The 20,856-nt window shown below is 53.3% G+C and overlaps 1 protein-coding gene across 1 annotated transcript in view; it reads right to left on the bottom strand.

Annotated features, from left to right (window-relative positions):
• Window positions 1–2,871: 2,871 nt before the first annotated feature.
• CAB39 (calcium binding protein 39) overlaps window positions 2,872–20,856 on the bottom strand; it is a 41,789-nt gene continuing 23,804 nt past the window's right edge. The window contains exons 3-8 of the mRNA XM_004674209.2: window positions 20,516–20,634; window positions 14,761–14,929; window positions 9,595–9,654; window positions 6,893–6,958; window positions 5,483–5,626; window positions 2,872–5,165 (exon numbers count right to left, since the gene is read on the bottom strand). Coding sequence (XP_004674266.1) covers window positions 4,977–5,165; window positions 5,483–5,626; window positions 6,893–6,958; window positions 9,595–9,654; window positions 14,761–14,929; window positions 20,516–20,634 — 747 coding nt within the window. The 3' untranslated portion in view covers window positions 2,872–4,976. The remainder of the gene's footprint in view (window positions 5,166–5,482; window positions 5,627–6,892; window positions 6,959–9,594; window positions 9,655–14,760; window positions 14,930–20,515; window positions 20,635–20,856) is intronic.

Genomic DNA, 20,856 nt, shown 5'->3' on the forward strand with positions numbered 1-20,856 from the left:
ACCTGCTAAGCTTGTACTAGCTGGTCAGCGCAGGTGGCCGCTGAGACCCCCACTTCTGACCGCTACCTACTGCTGTGTGGCTTCGGTGGGTGGTTTGACCTCTCTGGGCCTGTTTCCTTAGCTTGAATCTAGGATAAGAGGACAGTGATGACTGAGTGAGTTTACTCTTGTGAAGTGCTTGGTCACTCAGTCACTAGTGACGGGGATGGTCGGCAGAGACCAAGAACCCTGAAAGCCCGGGGCTCTGCTGGCAGCGGGCTCAGGAAGACAGGGGCTTTCTAGATGCGTAAGATGGGTAGAAAAAATTACCTGCCAGTTGCCACATTTAAATCAAATTAATACTTTCTATTGCACCATCACCCAACTGAATTTGTTTCCTAAAATGAGAAGAGCTTTCCTATGACATTGCAGGCTGCTCCCATCACTCCCAGGACAAGGAGGTTGAGCAAAGAGGGTCCGTTGCCAATGGGGGCTGTGGGGTGGGGTGGGGGGAAGAGGGGCAGGAGATGAGCGAAGAGATAATCCCCCATTTGCTTACTTGAGAAATCAGGGCCCTGAGCTTGGGAGCCCCTGGTTGCTCTTCCTCAGGCACATCAGTGGTGCAGGACTGCAGACATTCCAGAGGTGCTGTCCCCCACCCGGCCCCTCACCCCCAAACCCCTGCTCGGTGGCCTCTTGCCTGTACCCAACAACTCCTTGGGTGTCTGTCTGCCCATCTCCACCCCAGCCATTTTTGGCGGTCACTTATTTTGTTCCCCCCATATTGTTATCAAACACTTCAAAACTGAAGGAATTTTCAAGGGGAAAGTGAGACAGCGGGAGAGACGGGTCTGCACCCCAATGTGTAGACTCTGGCTGTCAGGGCGCAAAGGCTCTCTGTGGGGACAGAACTGGAGGAGGAGGAGGAAAGGGCAGGTTTGGAGGAGACACCTCGGCGGGTGGGCAGGGCTCAAGAAGGCTCACCTGGGGCTGTGGTGCAGGGTCCCCTGCGTCTGCCGGGTCTCGGGGCCACACCCAGAGCCTCAAGCCCACAGCGAGACAGGTGAGGGAGGGCCGCCCAGACAGCCGGCTCCGTGGCCTTCTCCGGGGCAGGGCCCAGGGCGGCCCTCCCCGGGGCCATCCAGTGTGCTCCCATGGGAGAAGGTGCTGCGCCCTTGGGTGAGGCCGGCAGAGCAGGGACTTGAGCTGCTGTTGAGCAAGTGGTTCACTAACGGGGTACGGGGATCCTGGTCTCTTCGGGTATCGGGGACGCGGACTGTCTGTGATGTTTTTCTGCAAATCTAAAACTGTCAAGCAATGGAGGTTCCGGCCCCCGGCTCTGCGCCATTCCTGGCTGGGCGGCTGCCAGGTGGGGCTCGAGGTTGGTCGGAGTCGGGGCTGCAGGTGCCCAGGCCCCCACCTGGTGGGGGGCTGCTCCCAGCCAGGGGCAGCAGTGAGCTCCCGCTGCGAAGCTGGAGGCGGCTCGGGGGCACTTGTGGGGGGCCTGCGGCGCCCACAACGCTGGCCTCTCTCGTGGTGGCTACTGCTCTGGGTTGCGGGGGCCAAATGGACTGGTGCTCTAGGTTCCCCCAGAACCAGGCCCTGGAGGTGGAAATGCGCCCTCATCGGGGAGGACCCGGTCTGATCACAGGGGAGCGCAGAGTCCTGTCACACAGGACTCGGACCACAGGTCCGCAGGGCACTGCCGGTTAATGGTGCGGGTGGGCAGGACTCGACCAGGCCTCGGGCCGGGCACCCCCTCACTGGAAAGGAGTGAGGCCTAAGGCGGGGGACCCGATTTGGGCCAAGAAGGCGCTAGAAGTCAGGCGAGGGCCGGCCCCGGGAAGACGGAGCCGAGGGCTGCGGAAGCCGCCCAGGGCACGTGGCCGCTGCGCCCTCAGAGAGGCGCTGGTGAGAACAGGGGCAGCGGTGTTCTCCCTGCCCCCGGGCCCCGGTGCTTAGGGGGACCGCGGATGGCCCAAGAGCAAACGGGGCCACTGTGGAGAATGCGGAAACACCCACCCTCCCCACATCTCCTGTATTCCCGAAACGCACCCGAGCCACGATTCACACAGCGGAGGACACAGCCCAGAGGAAGCAGACAGGCCCCGGGCACGTGCCCCCCCCTCGAGCTGGCGCCGAGCGCTGGAGCCGGAGCGGCCGAGCCAGGCAGAGGATGAGGGGCCTGTGGAGTCACAGCCTGTCTGTGAGGCCGGTGAGCGCAGGGCCGCGGGTGGGGGCCTGCCGGGTGGGGGCCTGCTGCTGGGCCATCTTTCCCCTCAGGGCATGTGGCCGGCAGCAGGACGGGGCGGTTCTGGCCTCCAGAATGTACCAGACTCGAGCTTCCCAGAATGTACCTCAAAGAGCTCCCAGAGCCATGTCTGCAGGGCAGAGTCCAGGGCTACCTGGTAGCCCTGGGTGGCTGGAGGCCCAACGTTTCGGCTGTTTGGGGGGGCAGAAGGAAGCAGAATCAGTGACGGGGGGATGCTGCCCTCGGCGAAGCGTTCTGCCCCCGGGAACCTGGGAGAACTGCCACACCCGCGACGCGGCGACCTGAAGCGCGCCAGCTGGGGGCTGGTTCTGCCCCAGAGTGGGGGTCTCCCCAGGGTAACAACGGAGGTGGGGTGTGCACAGAGGCCAGGAGGCAGGGAGACTCCTGCAGGAGCCGCGTGACACGGGCGCCCTGGGCCCCAGGAACCCCCAGATGCCTGCGGGGCTCTCCCTGGGGTGGGGCCACACGAGGGGCACGGAAGCCCGGACAGGGCCTGCGCCCCCAACTGGTCTGCGCGGAGGCAACGGAGCCCCACTCCTGACGCCACAAAGAAAACCTTGGGCGAGTTCAGGGTCCGTGACAGCGGCGCCTGCGACACTGAGAGACACGAGAGGACGGCGCTGTTTCTCCAAAATTTTATTTTAATTTAAATTACAGGGCCAGCCAGATATTCCAATAAGAAATTTACTTTTCTTAGGAGAAAGGAAATGCTTTATGGCATCGTTAACAACTGTATACATCTCCACCTGTTTAGGGGTTAAAAATCACACCCAGTAACTGACTCACGTAAAATCAAACCTTTATAACACAAGGAGAAGCCACTTCTAGCACAACGGTTTTGGTAATATATATTAAATGATCATAGCCTCAGATGCAACTTTCAACTCCGAATCACATTTTTGTTTAAAAGCAAATGAACAACAAAAACCCCACAACAGGGAGCCAGAGGCCAGTGTGGCTGTGGCGCTCTCTGCACGCCGGGCTGTGGGGGCCGCGCCCTGTCCTCGAGGTGCCTCCTGCTTCCAAGTCTGCCGGTGCCCCTGGCCACTGGGCCCAGACTCCGCTCCGCCCCACCCCGTGCACCCCCCCCCACACACGGAGTCACCTGACACACATCTGGTAAGACAGTCTCAGGGGACAGCTGCGATGCAGGTGCCATTTTATACAATAAAATATGCCTATGTTTCTGGTGCTAGTTTCCTAACTGTTGTTCCTGGGGGGTTTTCAAACTTGCTGCAACACCCTTTGGGGGTTTCACTTTACTGGCTGATAAATAAGTCATTAGTAAGAGAGGCTAGCAAAGAATAATTATAGAAACTTTTTAATCAGCTGCAGCCATGCTGAATTCGAACTGGCAAACTCTGAGTTGTAAGTTGTTAGTGGTGATCTTTGCATCACTACGATGTACAGAGGCCATTCTAGTCACTTCACATGGACAGATTCTAGAACACGGTGTGGACCTATTCTAGATCATGGTGTTCAGCTGTGGGCACAGTAACAAAAAAAAAGAGGTGCAACATCAGTTACTTTATAAATACTGATAACTTGCAGCATTAAGGAACAGGACATTTAAAAAAAATACAACTCCCCAGAGGACCCCTCTGACTACGAAGGACTCTTCCCCCCGCCGCGAAGCCGAGTCTCGGCCACCCGCGCTCACAGCTACCGCGCTTACTCTGAGGAAGGAAAGGCGCTCTAGGCGCGCCTCATCAGCACTGATTTAGCGGAATCCGCACCGCTCCCAGAGGTCGCCAAGCCCCGCTCGTGGGAGTGAGGCCACCGTCACACAGGGCGCGCTGACCGAGCCGGGCGGCGCCCTGCTCGTAACTGAATACAAAGATTGGGCTACTTTCTCCTTTTAATGCTGTGGTACGTAAAGTTCAATTAGCATTTTCATGTGATTTGAAGTATTTCAATTACATATGAGCATTCATTTTTTGCAAAAACTCAATATTAGGTAATAGTTACATACTAATACAATAACATTCCTCTGCTGTACAAATTAAATCATTTAAAAGAAATGAGCATTCTAAGAATTATATACAAAAGAAACCTGTAAGCATCGTTGAAATGAAATGCAAGGTGTCATCCTAGAGCTACTCTTTTAAAATACCTTCAAAAAGTAAAATTAACAAATACCCTTCAATGTCAAAAAGTTCTAGAAAGCTGTGAAAGCATATTTACATTTTCCTCCTGACCTTGTGAAGCGTCACACTCTGAGAGGTTGCTAAGTCTCGGCATCATTCATTCTCCTATCAACTTTACTGCCCCAAAGCTCTCCTCTTCGATGCAGCTGCCGCCCTGACTGCCCAGAGCCCCAGTCCTCCTCAGTGAAGGCGGCGACCTGGCCAGGCAGCCAGCAGCAGCCTGTTAGCGGGGAGAGGGAGCCGTGCGGTGTGAGAAAGCCGCACCCTGCCCTCGTCCCACAACCACCCAGACCTTCGCCCTCAGGAACCAGCCACCTTCCGAACTCCACAGCCACGGAGTCCTGGATTTCTGAAATGACACAAAGATCAAGAAAAGTCCACGTGTGCTCTAGTGTGCAAGGAAGCAGCAGCTACGTTCTCCAACTCGGACTAAGAAACAAAATAGGTAAAAGGAAAAACCGTTCACTTAACAGCAGATTAGCAGTAATGTTCCTCATGAATCGGTAAGAGCGCCTGATGCGGAATAGCTACCAGCAAATGCTGAATCTGGATTTAATATTGTAGGTGTTTATTGGGAATTAGGCTTCTTGCTGAGCTGGTCTCTTCAAATCCCTGATCTGTTTAACTAAATAGGTCTTCTCATCGTTAAACTGTTCGTCCTCGGTCCTGTCATTCTGGAACTTGCTGAGGAACTCTATGAGCTTGGCCTGGTTCTTGAGGAGGATGTCCAGGATGGGCTGCGTCTTGTTGGGGTTGGCCACAAACACCTGCGTGGAGAGAGAGCGCCATCAGCCCGGGGAAGAACAGGACCCAGGGCCACGGCGTCCCCGGCCACGGCCCCCGGCCCGCGGCGGGGGGAGGGCATCGGTGCAGAGGCTTTGCCTCAGGAGACTCTGCCATTCATGCTCTGAAACTCAGCAGCTGGCAGAAAACACAGATTCTGGTTTTAGAATAAACCTTCACGGGGAGGTGAGGATGGTCCCCCTGCGCGCCGGTGGCCGAGGGCCGTTCTGGGTCGGTTCTGCTGGATGCTGGTGACGAGGCCCGAGGCCGCCACTGCAGAGGGCCCAGGCAGGCACTCTACCTTAAACACGTGGAAGGCCTCAAACTGGATGTTACGACTTTTATCCCGTAGAAGGTTCATCATTAACTTGAGGTTCTCGGGTTTACTGATGTATTTTGTCATAATTGTGAAGTTGTGTCTGTCTAACAGCAGTTCTCCAAGAAGCTGAGGAGACAGCGAAACAAGTACGCTTGTATTATCATTAGATTTCAAGAAAAATCAGAGGTCCCGCAGCCATTCACGCACACTGATGGCAAGCGCAGGGCACTGTGGGCACCTGACACCCTCCTCGCCTCTGGGGGTGTGGCCCTGCAGGGCGTGCGACATGGGGCGCATGGGGGTGGGGGAAGGAGATGGGACGAGGCCTGTTCTCTCAGGTGCGTTCGCCTCACTCACTAAAAACCCACCAGAGGCCATGTGCAGAAGGTAAGTTCTCGAAGCTCCTGTTAATGAACTACCAACCTTGGCGTAATTAGTCAATGAAACCCCATGTTCAGGTGCCACCCGTGGAAGGAACTGCCGAGGGGAGCCCCGCCGGGCGCTTCTCAAGGAGCAGGAAGGTCCTGAAAGCTTCGCTCCTTATGCAAGCAGCCCAAGAAGGCAGGCTTTGGCCACAGCTTATTGATGTGCAAGTAAGAAAAAACTGCCCCCTCCTCCCACGAAGAGGGAAGCTCCCACCCACAGCAAGCCCGCCTGCCCGCCCGCCGGCCGGGGGAGCCACTGCGTCACCCGGCTGCTCACCCGGCCGCGTGTGGGAGGGGCGCTCGTTTGGCCCTCAGACACCACCAGGCCCTTGGCAGAGGGCGCCTCGTTTTGAGCCGGGGCCTGCACTGAATCATGTGGCGGTGGAGACAGGCAGCCGCCAGGAAAGTGGAGGGGAAGCTCCACCGACAGCTGCCGAGGAACAGCGGCCCAAGGCAGGGGCCGGTCTCACCAGACAGGTTCACCAGACAGGTTCACCCCGGCACAATCCACACAGGCGTCCGAGTTTTTGTTACCAGACTGCGAGCGGGTTTTCACCGTGGACTGTGGTTTGCCAACCCTTTGAAAATTTTAAATCTTACACGGATCAATCTGGTCACATCTTATTCCTGGACCTGTCGGCAGCTCTGGAGAGACACCACCGCAGTGCCTGCATCCACTGGCTATGACCCTGGGTTTTAAAAATAAACTTCAACGTCTAAAACGCTGCATTGCTGAGAGATAGATTCCTCTTCACAATTTTCTACTCCGTTTTGGCATCTCTAACTCCCGAGGCGGGCAGGCACCGTGCACGGGGCACTCAAGAGTCCTCCCACATAAACCTGCCCACGATGGACGTGCCCCACCCGAGTCTACGGCACAGACCAGCATAGCTCCCTTTCTGCAAATAAAAAAGCTCAACATGGGCTGAAAAGAAAGAAACTCCACAAGATAAAACAAGCCCCGTACCTTGAGGGACTGTCTTTTCGTCACGTAGTTTTCCGAATGAAGTAACTTCTCATATTCGCTGAAGAACTAAAAGACAAGAAAACACGTGTTGGTGGAGCTGCTTTTTCAAGGCTGCAGACACCGTCATCAAAGTGGAGTACCGCCCTCACGCCACAAAGCCTGCCGGCTCCCGCTTCCCGTGCATCCTCTGATGCAGTGCGTGAGGCCTGGAGGAAGCTGCTGGTTCCTCCTGGGAGGGCCCCTGGGACCTGTGGCCCCTTCCAGTTCCGTTCAAGCCCACAGGTACCTCGGTCCCGTGCTGCCACCTCAGACCCCCACGCACGGGCCACGGTCTCCCCCGCTGTGGAGCCAACTCTCACTTCTTGATGTTCAGATTAGAAAATTACTATTTTCACAACTCCATTAATCAAAGCACAGCCACAAAGAGAAGTTACCTGTTCTCTGAGTTTGTCAAGCAAGAAGAGAATGTAATTAAAACAGGAGAGACAGATGTCCCAGAGAACACAGGGCTTATCAAATTTGGGAAATTTCTTCCCAAAACAGGAAAAATGTTTTCTTGGGGGCAAGAAAGGAAGAACATGGGTGGGCGAGGGCCTGGAGAATGAGAGGTGACCAGTGTCCACTGGATGTGCACATGGCGTCCCTGGCAGGATCTGCGTCCTGCACAGCGAGGACAGCAGCAGATTAAGGCGGGGAGGGACGCACGGGCCGGGCTACGTTCAAGGCACGCGGGGAGGGGCGCTTCAGACGGCCGGGGTTAGCGCTCTGTTTCTTCCTCACTCGTGTACTGCAAAGAAATTCGCCTGGGCACCACTTCAGCTGTCCCCGCAGCCCCGAGGGCCTGGCCCGGTAGGAGAGGCTTTCAGACGGCCATGGCCTGCGCACGCCTCCTCCCGCTCAGCTCCGCAGGGTGGGGCTGTCACCCGAGTGTGACCAGGGCCGACTGTTCTCTTAGACAGGCCTTGAGCCTCGCTGAGCCTGGCTTCTCCTCACACGACAATCTCAACAGTGAGATCCACCTCGGTCAGAAGACTGTGTCAACTTCAGCTCCTGACGGTGCACATTCAGCTTTTCTGCGCCTCTCCTGGGGTAAGCCTGGCGGCCAGGAACCCTTCTCCAGGGAAGGGCCTGCAGCCCCTGAGACTGCCCGCCGCCCATCTGTCAGCTTTCACTCCTGGGCCGGAGCAAAGCCACGCTGGCCCCTGGGCTCGCTTCCGGGGACCAACTTCACCTCCAGTCCTATTTGTTCCCTGCAGGGTTGCCTGAGGCCATGTGCCTGACATGCATTTTTGCCCCTTCTGAACGCCAAGGGATGATTTGTGCCAGTGCTGACAAGTTTCTTCAGAGCGCCAGGCGCAAAAGCTTCGCTTTGCAGACGTGTGATTCCTTCACTGCTTTTGCTTCTCTCGATGCTTTGCTTGTTCGGAGCCCAAGCGGCTAAGATTTTAGATGTGCACTTCTGGGTCACAGCCTGACCCCTTGCTTAATTTAAATTACCCACCCCTCCCCTCTGTTGGCTCTAACTGACCAGACATTTTTGTTAGAGACCTCACATAAATTTTTCTAAATTCCCACTGACATCATCCATTAATAACAGGAGGGAGAATATTGAACTACGAAGTTAAACGTCACTGCTGCAGTAAAAGTCTCAGAAATCGGTGAGCTTCTATCTGTGACAAGCTTGACATTAAGATACTGGTGTGCTTGGAGGGAAAAAAGCTTTGGGACTACAGGGCAGTACAAATCAAGAGTGAGCTGCTGTGCGGCAGGGTGCGAGGCCAGACCCCAGGCGCCTGGCCCGAGCCTACTCTGACTGGCCACAGGCACTGTGGCTGCCCATCCACACTCACACAGGTGGGAGGCAACGCCTGTATTCAGACACACACGGGCAGAGACAAAAATGACCAGCCATGGGCAAGTCACGTGAGGCTGTTTCTGAAGGTCTGACTGTACACGCCGCATTTCGTCGTATGTCCCTGGGGACGGACGGGACATGCAGGCAGAACGGACAAACAGAAGCATGCTTTGCCTCCAAGAGCCTTGCAAGCTAGTTGAGCAGCGAAGAAGGCAACACAGTATTATTACCCAGAATTCCAAAAAGTCAATTGAGTAGCAGTGCCAGCTGCCTGAGCCACCTGCAGGAGCGCCGAGGGCTGCTGCCATGGCCTCTCCAGGAGCACCTATCAGGCCAAACAACGCGGCAGTTCGGGCTGCTGCCCAGGCCGCTGGGGGCACAAGACACCAGCTGGCCGTCAGGGCACTGAGGTGCTGTCAGACTGAGCAGAAGTCTGGAAGGGGCCAACATTGCCATCTACAGTGAGGCCTGCACCGCACAGACAGGAGCCGCCTCGGCCACTGCCCCCAGCGGCTCCCCCAGAGGCCACCTCCTCCCAGGTGAGCAGCAGGGAGGCAGGAAGCATGGTCAGGCAGCACCTTCCTGTATCAGTCAGCCAGCAGCAGGGAGCTTTCGTCCCACCTCTCCAGCCAGCAAAGGTGGGGAGGGCAACGTGCCAATCAAAAAGTATCTTTTTGTTTCTGACCAAGTAACATACTACACTGTGTTTCAGTAGAGAACTGATTAAAGTACCCTTTAAATGCATTATCTATGAACAACAAATATTCTGGTATAAAATCCAATTTAAATCATTTCCAATAACAAAATCCACACAATGTGCTTTTAAAGTAGTATTTCATATACTTACTCTGTCATAATGCTGTTCCAAAAATTCTGCACTGAGCAATTTATGTCTTGTAAGTAAATCCTAGAAAAAGAAAATATAATTTTTACAACTGTTTCGCATTCAAGTTCTTTTAGAAAAAAAGAACACCAAAAATCCTCACGACATTTTACCTAGTAAAAACTGTTGCTAAAAATTGCTGTGCTTAAGGTGACACGAGTAGGAGCGGTATCGGAAACACTGATTCTACAGACGAGCAATAAAATCACTAACTACTGAAATTGGGATTTCAATTATTCTGACTAGTCACAGGTCCCTAGCTCGTAGAAGGTAAAATGAAAATACAAACACAAAGGGATAGAAATACAGACTGGAACAGAGCTGTGAAGGGAAGTGCCAGGAACAGCTGTGGTAAAAGCCACAACACTGCTGGTGTTGGAAATAGTGAAGAGTCCGTGCTGAGCCCCTGAGTTCAATTACACTCAGGTTGATTTATGGTGCCACTTTTTTTCAAAGATAGAAACTTAAAAAAAAAAAAAAAAAAAAAAGCCACCATGGGCCTCCTTGGTGGCGCACGGGGTTAAGTCCCAGCACTAGGCAGCTATCATCCTAGTGGCTGAGGCTTAAGTCCAATCCGGCCAGGGAGGGACCCCAGGGCGCAGCAGGCCTCTCCTGTCTCCCCGCTGCTCCCCTCAGCAGTGTGTTTCAGTGGATCCGCCTGTTCTGCTCCCCACTCTGTCTCTGGTGAGTCCTCTCACCTTCCGCATCTCTGGCCTTGTATGCATAATAAATCCTTTTCCAAAAAAATACAAAATCAAAGGTGCCACCAAAGCACACTGCTGGCTAAGTGGCCAGACTGCTGCTGCAAAAATGCAGCATCCGCAGAGCTAAAGCTGCACCCAGTGGGTTTCTCTGGAAACACAGATCATTCGAAAACACCTACTATGTGCCAGAAAGTTCTAGCCGCTGGAGTCCACAGACAAAGAGACGTGTCCTCTTTCAAGGACCCAGGTGCCAGCCCCAGACGTGGCTCAGTATCCAGTGGGAGTGAGAATCGTGTCGCAGCAGGAGTGCCAGTCATGGACACAAGTGCGCAGAGCTGCCTACCCGGGGCAGGCGGACAAGGCGCCTCCACAACAGCTCTCAGATCTTACTTTCTTTGCTGTTGGCGTGGAAGTTCACCCAAGTTACAGGGGACGAATGCTTCCTGAAGGAAATTCAAATGCCAACACTGGCCGTGGGGACCGGCCAGAGGAAGCCCCGGCCCACGGGCAGGGGGGCACCGTGCGCGCGCCGGCTCCTCCCGGGATCTGGGTCACCGGGAAGATCGGCGAGGAGCTTTCCTGCCACCTACTCAGAGCTCCTCACCAGGCTTCCTGCCAGGGCTCCTCACAGGCCGCCCCTCGAGCATCGCCTGCACGGGGCCCTTCAGTCTGCCTGTGGCATGAACGCCTGGTCAGGCTAGGGCCGCCCGCTGGGTTAAGCTCCCGTAAGAGAGAGCTAGCCCAGCAACGGGTCAGGACGCGGCACTGCAGGCTGGCGGCTGCCGCTTTGGTGCCAGTTTGATCCCCGCCTGCCCCGGAGTGACCCACATGGCGCGGCAGACCTCTCCTGTCTCCCTGCTGCTCCCCTCAGCAGTGTACTTCCTCATCTGCCTGTTCCGCTCCCTGCTCCATCTCTGGTGAGTCCTCTCACCGCCCCCGCACCTCTGGCCTGTACCCAGTTCTGTATGGAGAAATAAATAAGAAAATAATCTTTTTCTTAAAAAAAAAGAGAGAGCTAGCCTATAAATTCTATGAATATGAGAGTCATCACTGCCCTTACCAAGCTTTGACTCCTAGCACCCGTCACAAAGCAAGAACTTAACATTTAATAACTGAATGAGTGAACTAACAATATCAGGGATTGTATCTGGGACGGCACCACATTGCAATCTTCAAAGTAGGCCTTCAGAGACTTCTAACTGCACCCCAAAGAGTCACAGGTGTTCAAATGGCTGGGGAGGGAAAGAGCCTTGGGAATTAGACAGCAGGATCAGAGAGGCCTTGGTGCCTCCTGACTGCAGATTCACGGTTATTTAGCACCCGCCCTGGGGTGCAGACGTGGGGGGGCCCTAGGGGGGTGGGGCGGAGGCAAGCCTGCTGTTGAAGGGCACACCCCACCTTCTAACTGCCACATTTCTGTGGCGCCCCGAGCAGGCGCCTCTAGGACAGGAACAGAGCCGAGAAGCGTGAAGGGACACAGCGAGCAAACCGAGGACTAATCTCCGGACCCACAGACACTGGCTGCCACTTCTGCTTCCTGTGCCTAAACTGACCTGGAGACTGACGAGAGGAAGCACAGGGAAGGGGGACGCCGGCATTCACTGCTCTGTCCCATCGGAGAGAAGGCCAGAGACGGCGTCTCAGAGACCGCGGCGCCAACTGTGTCCCTGGGCCCTGGGCAGGCCTGCTCGGGCAGCAAGCTCTCCAGCACCCGGTGCGGCAGACTCACGCTGCGGCTCTGAGGGATGCCCACCTACCCTGAAGGACGTGTCTCAAGTAAGGGCATGAGGCTCACAGGTGGGCCATACACGAGACGGGGGTGGCTCCCACAGCCCCTACTAGGGGAGTCTGTTACTATGTGATTCAGGGACCAGGAAACCCAGCAAACCCCTGCCAAGGAGGAACCAGGCCTCGATGGCCTTGGAGAGACCAGAGAGACCTGGTGAAGCAGGCTTGGTGCAGGGAAGAGCTGACATCCGCAGAAAGTCTGTAATTAATGACTAAGTACAGCATCGAGAAAAAGTGAAGGCGAACTGGCAAAAAGAGGTGGGAACTGGGGCCTCCCTTAGTAGAGCCATGAGACCCGGGGCCAGAGCCACACGCTTGCTTGGGAGAGCTCAAACTGGCGGGACAGAACCCAAGAAACGAGAGACGAAGGGGCCGGGGGGTTCGAGGGGGAAGGGTGGGATTTGATTTCCCACCTGCTGAGACCCCAGGTAACCTCCTGAAAGTCCCAAGGATTCAACAGCCACCTTTGGAGGTGGGCTGAGTTTGAAGAAATTCTAAGGGCTAGGTGAGCTTGGGCCCCCAACACCCGCTGCCCGAGACAGGCCAGGACTCCCTGAAGGAGAGTGGCTCGCCAGGGCTGACTTCCACAAGGCCCCAAGTTACTGTCCAGTTTCCAGCCCGATGCCTGACCACATCCAAGGACAAGAAACTCAGTTCTTCCAGCTTTGTGGCTCAACGTTGGAGCCCCAAAGAGTTAGTCAGAAAGTTCTTCTGTGCTCGAGCAAAAAGCTATGCCCAGATTACCTCCAGAAACTGGCAGATACCACAAGTAGGCTTAATCCAGTTCCTACAGGGCCGTGCGCGCAAGGCAAGCCCCAGTTCCCGCTAAGCACGCCCTTGCTTTAACCACTTCTCGGAAGACAGGCCGAGTCCTCGCCATCTCCCGTCTACCCTCCACGGTGCAGCGCCTGAGGCCACAGGACATGTCCGCAAGGCTTGGCAGTGTCTCACTGTTTAGTTTCTTTACTGGACGCGTCCAGAATTTTGTTTTTCAGAGTGGGCTCCAGACAGGTTGCCGGGGTTCAAATTCTAGCTTCCCCATTTACTGTCTGACTTTCCTTACTTGTACAGGAGGTAGTGCTATTGCCGCCACAGGGTTACTGCAGTCACCATTATCTTGGGAACCACTGGGGCCAGTAGTCTGTGGCACCTTACTCCCACAGCCCCTATCACAGCCGGGCCTCAGGGGAGGAGCTCAGGTGTCTGCACGTTGCTGGCCACATCCTGGCCTCTGGACCTTTACACAGCCTTGCTGCTGCCTGCTGCCTGCGCTTCGCGGCTATCGCCAGGCAAGGAGGCCTGGGCATCCCTTTTTGGTCAGTAATAAAAATGTTTAACTGGATCCAGCGGGGACAAAGCCTGGCAGGAGACCTGCGGGAACTCTCTCAGGCTGACGGCCATCTGGCTCCCAGCACCGTATGGAGATGGCGCTGAACTGCTGTGAATCACTCACCAAACTCCAGCTGGCGTCAGTCTTCCTGCCGTACCCACCGCAACAGGTCGTCTCGCTGCACCACAGAACAAGCCTAACAGCTGATGCCCACCACACACACCTGGGGGACACCAGGGCCCTAGCCGCCAGCAGAGGGGATGTGCCCAGCTCCAGCAGCACACCCAGCCGCTGACCTACATGGCACCAGTACTGACTGACTCTGAATCTGTGCCGCCTCTGGGCATACACCTTCCTTTCCAAAATGCTCAGATTTTATTTCTTTAGAAATATCTTCTAGGGTCCTCCCTGGTGGTGCAACAGGTTCAAGGGCGGCACTATGAGGCCGCTCGCAGCCACTGCAGCACGAGTTTGATCCCTGGCTGGGGGGGTGACCCACATGGCACAGCAGACCTCTCCTGTCTCCCCACTGCCCCCCTTAGCAGTGTGTTTCAATAGAGCTCCCTGTTCTGCTCCCCACTCTGTCTCTGGTGAGTTCTCTCACCCCTATACTTCTGCCTGTACCCCAGTTCTTGTATGCATAAGTTTATCTTTTTTTTTTTAAAAGATTTATTTATTTATTCATATAGAATTGGGGTACAGACCAGAGATGCGGAGGGTGAGAAGATTCACCAGGGACAGAGAGGGGAGCAGAACAGGCAGATCGAAGAAGTCCACTGCTGAGGGGAGCAGCGGGCGGGTCAGGAGAGGTCTGCCACGCCATGTGGTCACCTCGGGGCAGGCGGGAATCGAACTCATGCGGAAGCGGCTTAAGCTTCTTAGTGCTGTACTTTAACCCGCTGCACCACCAGGGAGGGCCATAAGTTTATCTTTAAAAAAAAAAAAAAAAAAAAAAAGTATTTTCTAGAACCTTACACTGGTATAACACAGTAAGCTCCAAGCCCACCAGACTCTGCTCTGCAGTCACTACACAGAAGCCGGAGCTGGCGGCGCTGTGCATGTAGACGTGGTTCTTGACGGGTAACGGCACAGACAAGCCCTTCACCCGTGGGACTTCCCCTCTCACGGACCTCCTCAGACTGCCGTCTGCATCCTTTGAAAAGCTCTGCTGTGACTCTCTAGCACCCCTCCCCCTTTTCCCACTAGAGGGCAGTCGTGTAGAAGCTCAGAGGGCAGAGACTAGCAACAATAGCACATCTATTACTTTGACCGGCAGGTGTATGTAAACAGAGTTCTTTAGTTCGTTACCTTGAACGTGGCAAATGCATCTGAAGCTATGTCAAATGTTGACATCTCAACATATCTGAAGAAGTCATAGAACTGTTCTGACCACAAAATGATTTTTGCAAGTGGCTCATGTCTGATGCATTCTCTTAACATTATCCCACAATTTAGAGCTATTTCTGGAGATTCATACCTGCAAAAGGAGAAACAAACAAACGTGATTATCCTTTTAAAACTCCAACACTAAGCACTTCAAAATTTTGCCAAGTTTCAGATGAGCCCGAGCAAGGCAGTGATAAAGGGCCTCTCCGAGAGGAGCACCTGCTTCGACCCAAAGAAGAGCAACACCGAGTGTGATCGTGCAAATGAAGTTCATCGTGTCAAAGACTTGGAAAGGAGTGTTCAGGGCCACACGTTCAAAGGGGCTAGTCTTACACGTAGCACTGTCAATGCTTCAGAAACACGGAAAGTGAAACAGAAAGCCAAAAGGAAACAAACGTGTTTCCCAAATTCACAGCCTCTACACACATTTCTCTACAGGTCATGTACATACCGTGCTGTTTCCATTCAATCCTCTAAATAGTGCTTGTAGGACTCTTGGCAACATGCAAACCCCACAAAGTCAAAAGCTGGGTTTCTGGGATTTTTCAAGTGCCCGAGGCCTGCTTGGCGGCCACCGGGGCTCACAGTCTCCCCCACCTCAGCGCTGTGGGCTTCTCCCTTCTGCCAGGCACCAGCTTCTGCACAGGGTCCCACCTCTCTGCCAGTGCGGCCTTATCCCCGCTTCTTTCCAAGTTGCCTGTGTGGGGGTCCCACAGCTTCCCCCTCCCCGACTCGCCTCTGGCTCCCCAATATCCCACAACAAAGACAAGTGCCTGTAGCATCTCGTGCCTTAAAGAGAGCAAACTCTCCCAGCTCCTTCCAGGCTCTGGCCTTGGCTGGTGAACGTCCGGGGCCTTTGGCCTGGCCCAGGGCACCATGGCAAGTACTTCGGCCTTTCTGCTGCCTCTGAGTAACTTCAGCCAGAAGTCCCCATAAACACAACCTGCCAAAAAACAAAGCTCATCTCCCTCCACAGAAGCTTCTCTCGTCTTCTTGTTGCTGTGATTTGGCGTCACCGCTGTCTGAGACACTGGCCTGGGACGGTCTTGCAGAGCCCCCGCCCCAGGGGAAGGGTCTACAGTTGTGCAGTCCGTGATGTGGCCACTAAGCACTTGATTTTGGCTAATGGCACTGAGGGTTCAATTAGAAAAGTTATTTAATTTCAACTAATTCAAAATTAAATAAGAACATGCCATTCGAAGGTCCTGTTAGGTCACAGGCCTAAACCTCCTCACTTCGTCTTTCCCCGATCCCTCGTCACTGCCACCCGTTCTTTCTAAGGTTGGTTGGTCTCATCTGCCTGCTGTTCCCACTGCTGTGAATCCCGCAGGGCTGCAGGCACCTCTCGCCACCTCTTTTGTTCATGCTTAGTCTTAACCAATTTAGCCAACATACATAAGTATCAACGGCACCTGTGGCTTAGGAGTTTAAGATGATTTCTTTGTGCTCATCAAATAAAGGTAAGCTTTAGGGCTTAATGTGCAGTTTCCTCAGGATACAATGCATCTCCCCCTGTCACACAAGCCTCGTACCTGGGAGACTAGCACAGTTCTCTCAGAAACTAGCACCTGAGAGACCCCCCGCCCCAACAAGTGCTGGAGATGATGTGGACAAAGACCCCTGTTACACTGCTGATGGAAATGTAAGTGGGATGGCCAGTACAGAAGACCACCTGGATTTACCTTAAGAAAGTGCAAAGAATAAAGCCACAAAGTCAAAAATCACAGGCTCTGCAGTGCAGCGCTATCTCCACCACTAGGAGACGCCAGGACAGAGGACTGGTGTGGCCTGCCCCACAGGGTAAGGCTACCGGCTGTAAAGGCAAAGGCAATGTTGCCTTTCACAGCAACTTGAAAAAGCAAGTCAGAATGACAGAGACAAATATGGGACACTGACACAGCAGATAATCTGACCAAAAAGTAAGATACTTATAAAAACCAAAGAACACCAATAGCTGACAAGAGGCTTTTGTGGGGGTGGAAGCCGGGGGCGGGGAGAAGGGCAGGATGGACAAGGGCGGGAAACAGCCAAAGGAGTATTAGGGGTGATGGTGGGAAAAGAACAAGACAAAAGCCGAAGCCGTCTGACGGGCATCCCGCTCCTCACTGCTGCCAATCAGCGCTTACTCCTTCCCACGCTCCATTTTTCCTGCGCGTGTGAAGTCTAAATCACGGGAACTTCAGTCTTAAGTGCCATCTCCTCTGCAGCCTTTGCCTTCTTGGCCCAGACTCACATTCTGTCCCGACACCCTGCAGCACCACTAGCTACACCGTCCTGCTGCTGCACAAGCTCGCACAGATCCCGGCCAACCGGAGCTACATTCCTGCCTCACTTCTGGCGTGACGGCTAGAATGCTGATTGGCTCGTTGGTGATTAAAATGTCTGCTCACAAAACAGCTGATCATATAATTCATCTCCACTGATCTTTAATAAGCAGCAGACTTGAAAGGCAGGGCAGATGGTTTGGGGCAAGCCGGGCAGGTTTTGATGGTAGTCTGTCTTGTTGAGCTTGTCTTAAATGACTAAGCCACAAGCCAGCACTGCCCTCCAAGGCAAACAAACAGTTATGGAAGGAAGGAGAGACCTGTTAGCAGCAGAGCAGAGAGCCATTAACACTTAAGTGACCAGTGACAACCCTACTGCTTTCAGGTGGACTCTAGGAACAAGACTATTTGCAATGTCTACTACTAGTGACAGCAAAACTCCCCAAACGTCTAACAGCGGTACTTAAGGCCAGAGCAGATAAGCCCACTGTGTAAAAACAGGGTACACTACTTAATCAACGAAGGTATAAATGTCTTTAACGGTGGTAGCCCCCCAGGACTCCTAGAAGAGATGGGTCTCCCCAGGTCTGGGGCAGGGATGAGGAAAAAAAGACCGGGGAGCAGCCACCCAAGACAAGTGAAGGTCCTACCGAAAGGACACAGGAGCAATGCGAACGAGCTCCCCGGCGCAGGGTGGGCAGTTTAGATGAAGAATTTGGATATATGACTACAGTGAGTTGGGACACATCAGATATATTTTAAGGAACCTCAAAATTTGAGTTCATGACGCTGAAGACAGTAACAAGCCAGAGAAAGATAAACACTGGGTGGCCTTATATGCAGAACACAGATAAACCAAACAAACGGTCAAAGACAAACTTTAAAAGTAACTCTTGAAAGCTGACCATAGATTATGGCTTGGAGGGGGAAGGGTGAGAACGAGGGGGTGGTGGGTGGAGGGAGAGCGTCATGGACTTGGGCGGGGATTACGGGCTCTCTGGTGGCCGGAGGGCGCTGGACAACGGCACTTCAACAGCAATAAAGCAAGTGAAAGACGACAACATGGACACGCTGAGCTCATGCAAAGATATGGTTAGGGCACCAAGTGATGGCACCAAACAAAGTGAAAAAGAATCAAGCGTTTATCTGGCGTCTCCCATATAGCTTGTTCTTGGGGTAACTAAGTCATTGTGATGGTAAAAGAAAAAAACTGGCATACAGAAAAGGAGTGACAGAATTAGGAAATTGCCATCTTGAAACTAAACTTTGATCCTCTGTGGATACTATAGGCAGTAGGTAAAAGGTCGAAGAGGAACTATTTTTATGATAAACAGTTTCCACCTGGACCCACTGACTAATCTAAACAGAACCAGAAGTGGGACAGCCAGGTCCGGCAGCAGGAAGTGCCTGGCACCATCCTGCTGAGTCAGAATCTTATCAACCCTCTGGACCAGATAACTGAGTGGAACAAATGACAACTACATAAACTTGAACATGAAACCCCAGGGACGCAGATCCAAATGTGATTCTTCTACAGAATAAATGGCCCAGGAATTTCAATAAATAAATGACACGTTTTAAAAAGAGGGTAGCGGGCCCTCCCTGGGGCGCAGCCGGTTACAGCACAGCACTAAGGAGCTACAGCCACTTCAGCGTGAGTTCGATCCCCGCCTGCCCCGGAGGTGACCACATGGCTCAGCAGACTCTCTTGACCCACCCACTGCTCCCCTCAGCGGTGTACTTTGTCGATCTGCCTGTTCTGCTCCCCACTCTGTCTCTGGTGAATCCTCTCATCACCCCTGCACCTCTGGCCTGTACCCCAATTCTGTATGCATGAATAAATGAATCTTAAAAAAAAAAAAAAAAAAAAGAGGGTAGGAATTATCATAGCTTAAAAGAGACCTGAGTCCTATCAACGAAATTTAGTCTCGGGACTAAATATCAATGAAGTAAACTGGAAAATAACCTTTTTAGAGATGAAAATGAAGGCATTAGGAAATGGAAGCTTTGTAAGTGGTAACATGATTATATTAAAAGAAAACAAAACAAACCACTGTATGCATCAAGCAACAGAGAGGCTCGCTGAAGGGGTGTGACGCGGGGACAAGCTGAAACTCACTGAGCCTGGGGGTGGGCAGGAGAAGACGCAACGATTATTCCTTGCAGGTTTATGTCGTATATTCTCCCTGTTTCTCCACCCCTCTTTCCTAGCTGAAGACTACTCTGGTCAGCTCAGATGACAATTTTACACTTTAAGTTTTACTTGACGCGGCATTTAATGAGGTTCCTATCATACTCCTGGTTATTCTAAATGAAAATGTCGATTGGGTTTTAACTAAGTGTGGGATCAATAACCACTGCTTTCTACAGAAAAGGAAATACTGGCTCTAAAAATACACAGGAGCATCTGGAAACTGTGCTAAGACACCAAAATTTTAGAATACTCACGATGTGTTTACACATGCAACTCCCAGTTTATACAACAAAAATCAGATGCCAGAAGTTCTGTATGGCAACATTTGAGGAAACAACGCAGACACAGTAATAGAAAGAAGGAAATACAAAGCTGGCATCCAACACACGCACTGACTCAGGCGCTGTCTGAACTAGTCTGAACCTGGGGGAAGTGCTAAACCACGGAGGTATGAATCAGAAGAGAGGCCAGCATGAAGCTGGCACAGAAAAGCAGGCTGGTTCACACCCACGGCCACGCCAGCGCAGCGCCTGCCGGCCCTGAAGGCACACGGCCGTGGGGACAGGCGGGCACACCCAGGCCTGAGCTGGCACACGGCTCTGGGATCGGACAATAGGAGGCGCTCTGCCAGCCAGGGAGGCTCGGCGTCGAGGGAGAAGGACTACATTTTTAGGGTTTTGTCTGTCTGTCACACATAAAAGCCTGCCTAGCCCAACAGTAGTTCCAGGAGTTCGCTCTGAGCATACCCAAGTTGGGTGGGGTAAGTGAGTGGACACGTGGTAGAAAGCAAAGGCTTCTACTTTGTAAACACGCACTTTCCTCAGCGGGCCCTGCTGGCCAGGCAGCACGTGCCGCCGCAGGGCGCATCTGCGGCCTACCCAGATGCCTTGAAGTGGACAGCCAGGGGTTCCATTCGCAGAGTAGTGAGGCCACAGAAGAGTTACTGTTCTACTTTCTACTACCATGTCTGTGCTTCTGCAGATGTTGCGCCACGTGACTTGAAGGCCCACAACCCACCTAGCTTCATGCTTCCGCGGGCGTTTTCAAACTCAGCTTGGCTCTCAGGCTGGCTTTACGGGGGAGGCGTGCTCAAGGCCTCCGGGAACGAAGCTGGCCCGACTTCGGGAACAGGCTTTCCTGTGTTTACCACTGTGGTCTTGCCAAGACCATCTTCCCTTATTTTCAACGGAGAAGGTGAATTTTATCACATTATACGTACCCTTTCAATAACATGAACAAAATATTCTGCTGGGTGCAGATGTATTCCACAGTAGGAGTTCTTGTACCAATTTGTCTTCTGAGAATATTGTTGAAAATTTGAGCCACGTCTTTTTTGCCCTATTAGAAATACATCATTAACACATTTACCTGAATTATTCCATAAAAATGTCCACTCACCCTCCCTCCCTCCCAAATAAAGTCAAAGCATCTGATATTTATAGCTAAACAGTTGGCTTAAAAATGCTCAGACACATGGGCCCTCCCTGGTGGCACAGTGGATTAAAGTGCTGCACTGAGAAGCTTAAGCCACTTCCGCCTGAGTTCAATCCCCGCCTGCCC

The sequence above is a fragment of the Condylura cristata genome, unplaced genomic scaffold (genome assembly GCF_000260355.1).
Source record: "Condylura cristata isolate star-nosed mole 26May11 unplaced genomic scaffold, ConCri1.0 scaffold00002, whole genome shotgun sequence".
In the NCBI taxonomy this organism is placed as follows: Eukaryota; Metazoa; Chordata; class Mammalia; order Eulipotyphla; family Talpidae; genus Condylura; species Condylura cristata.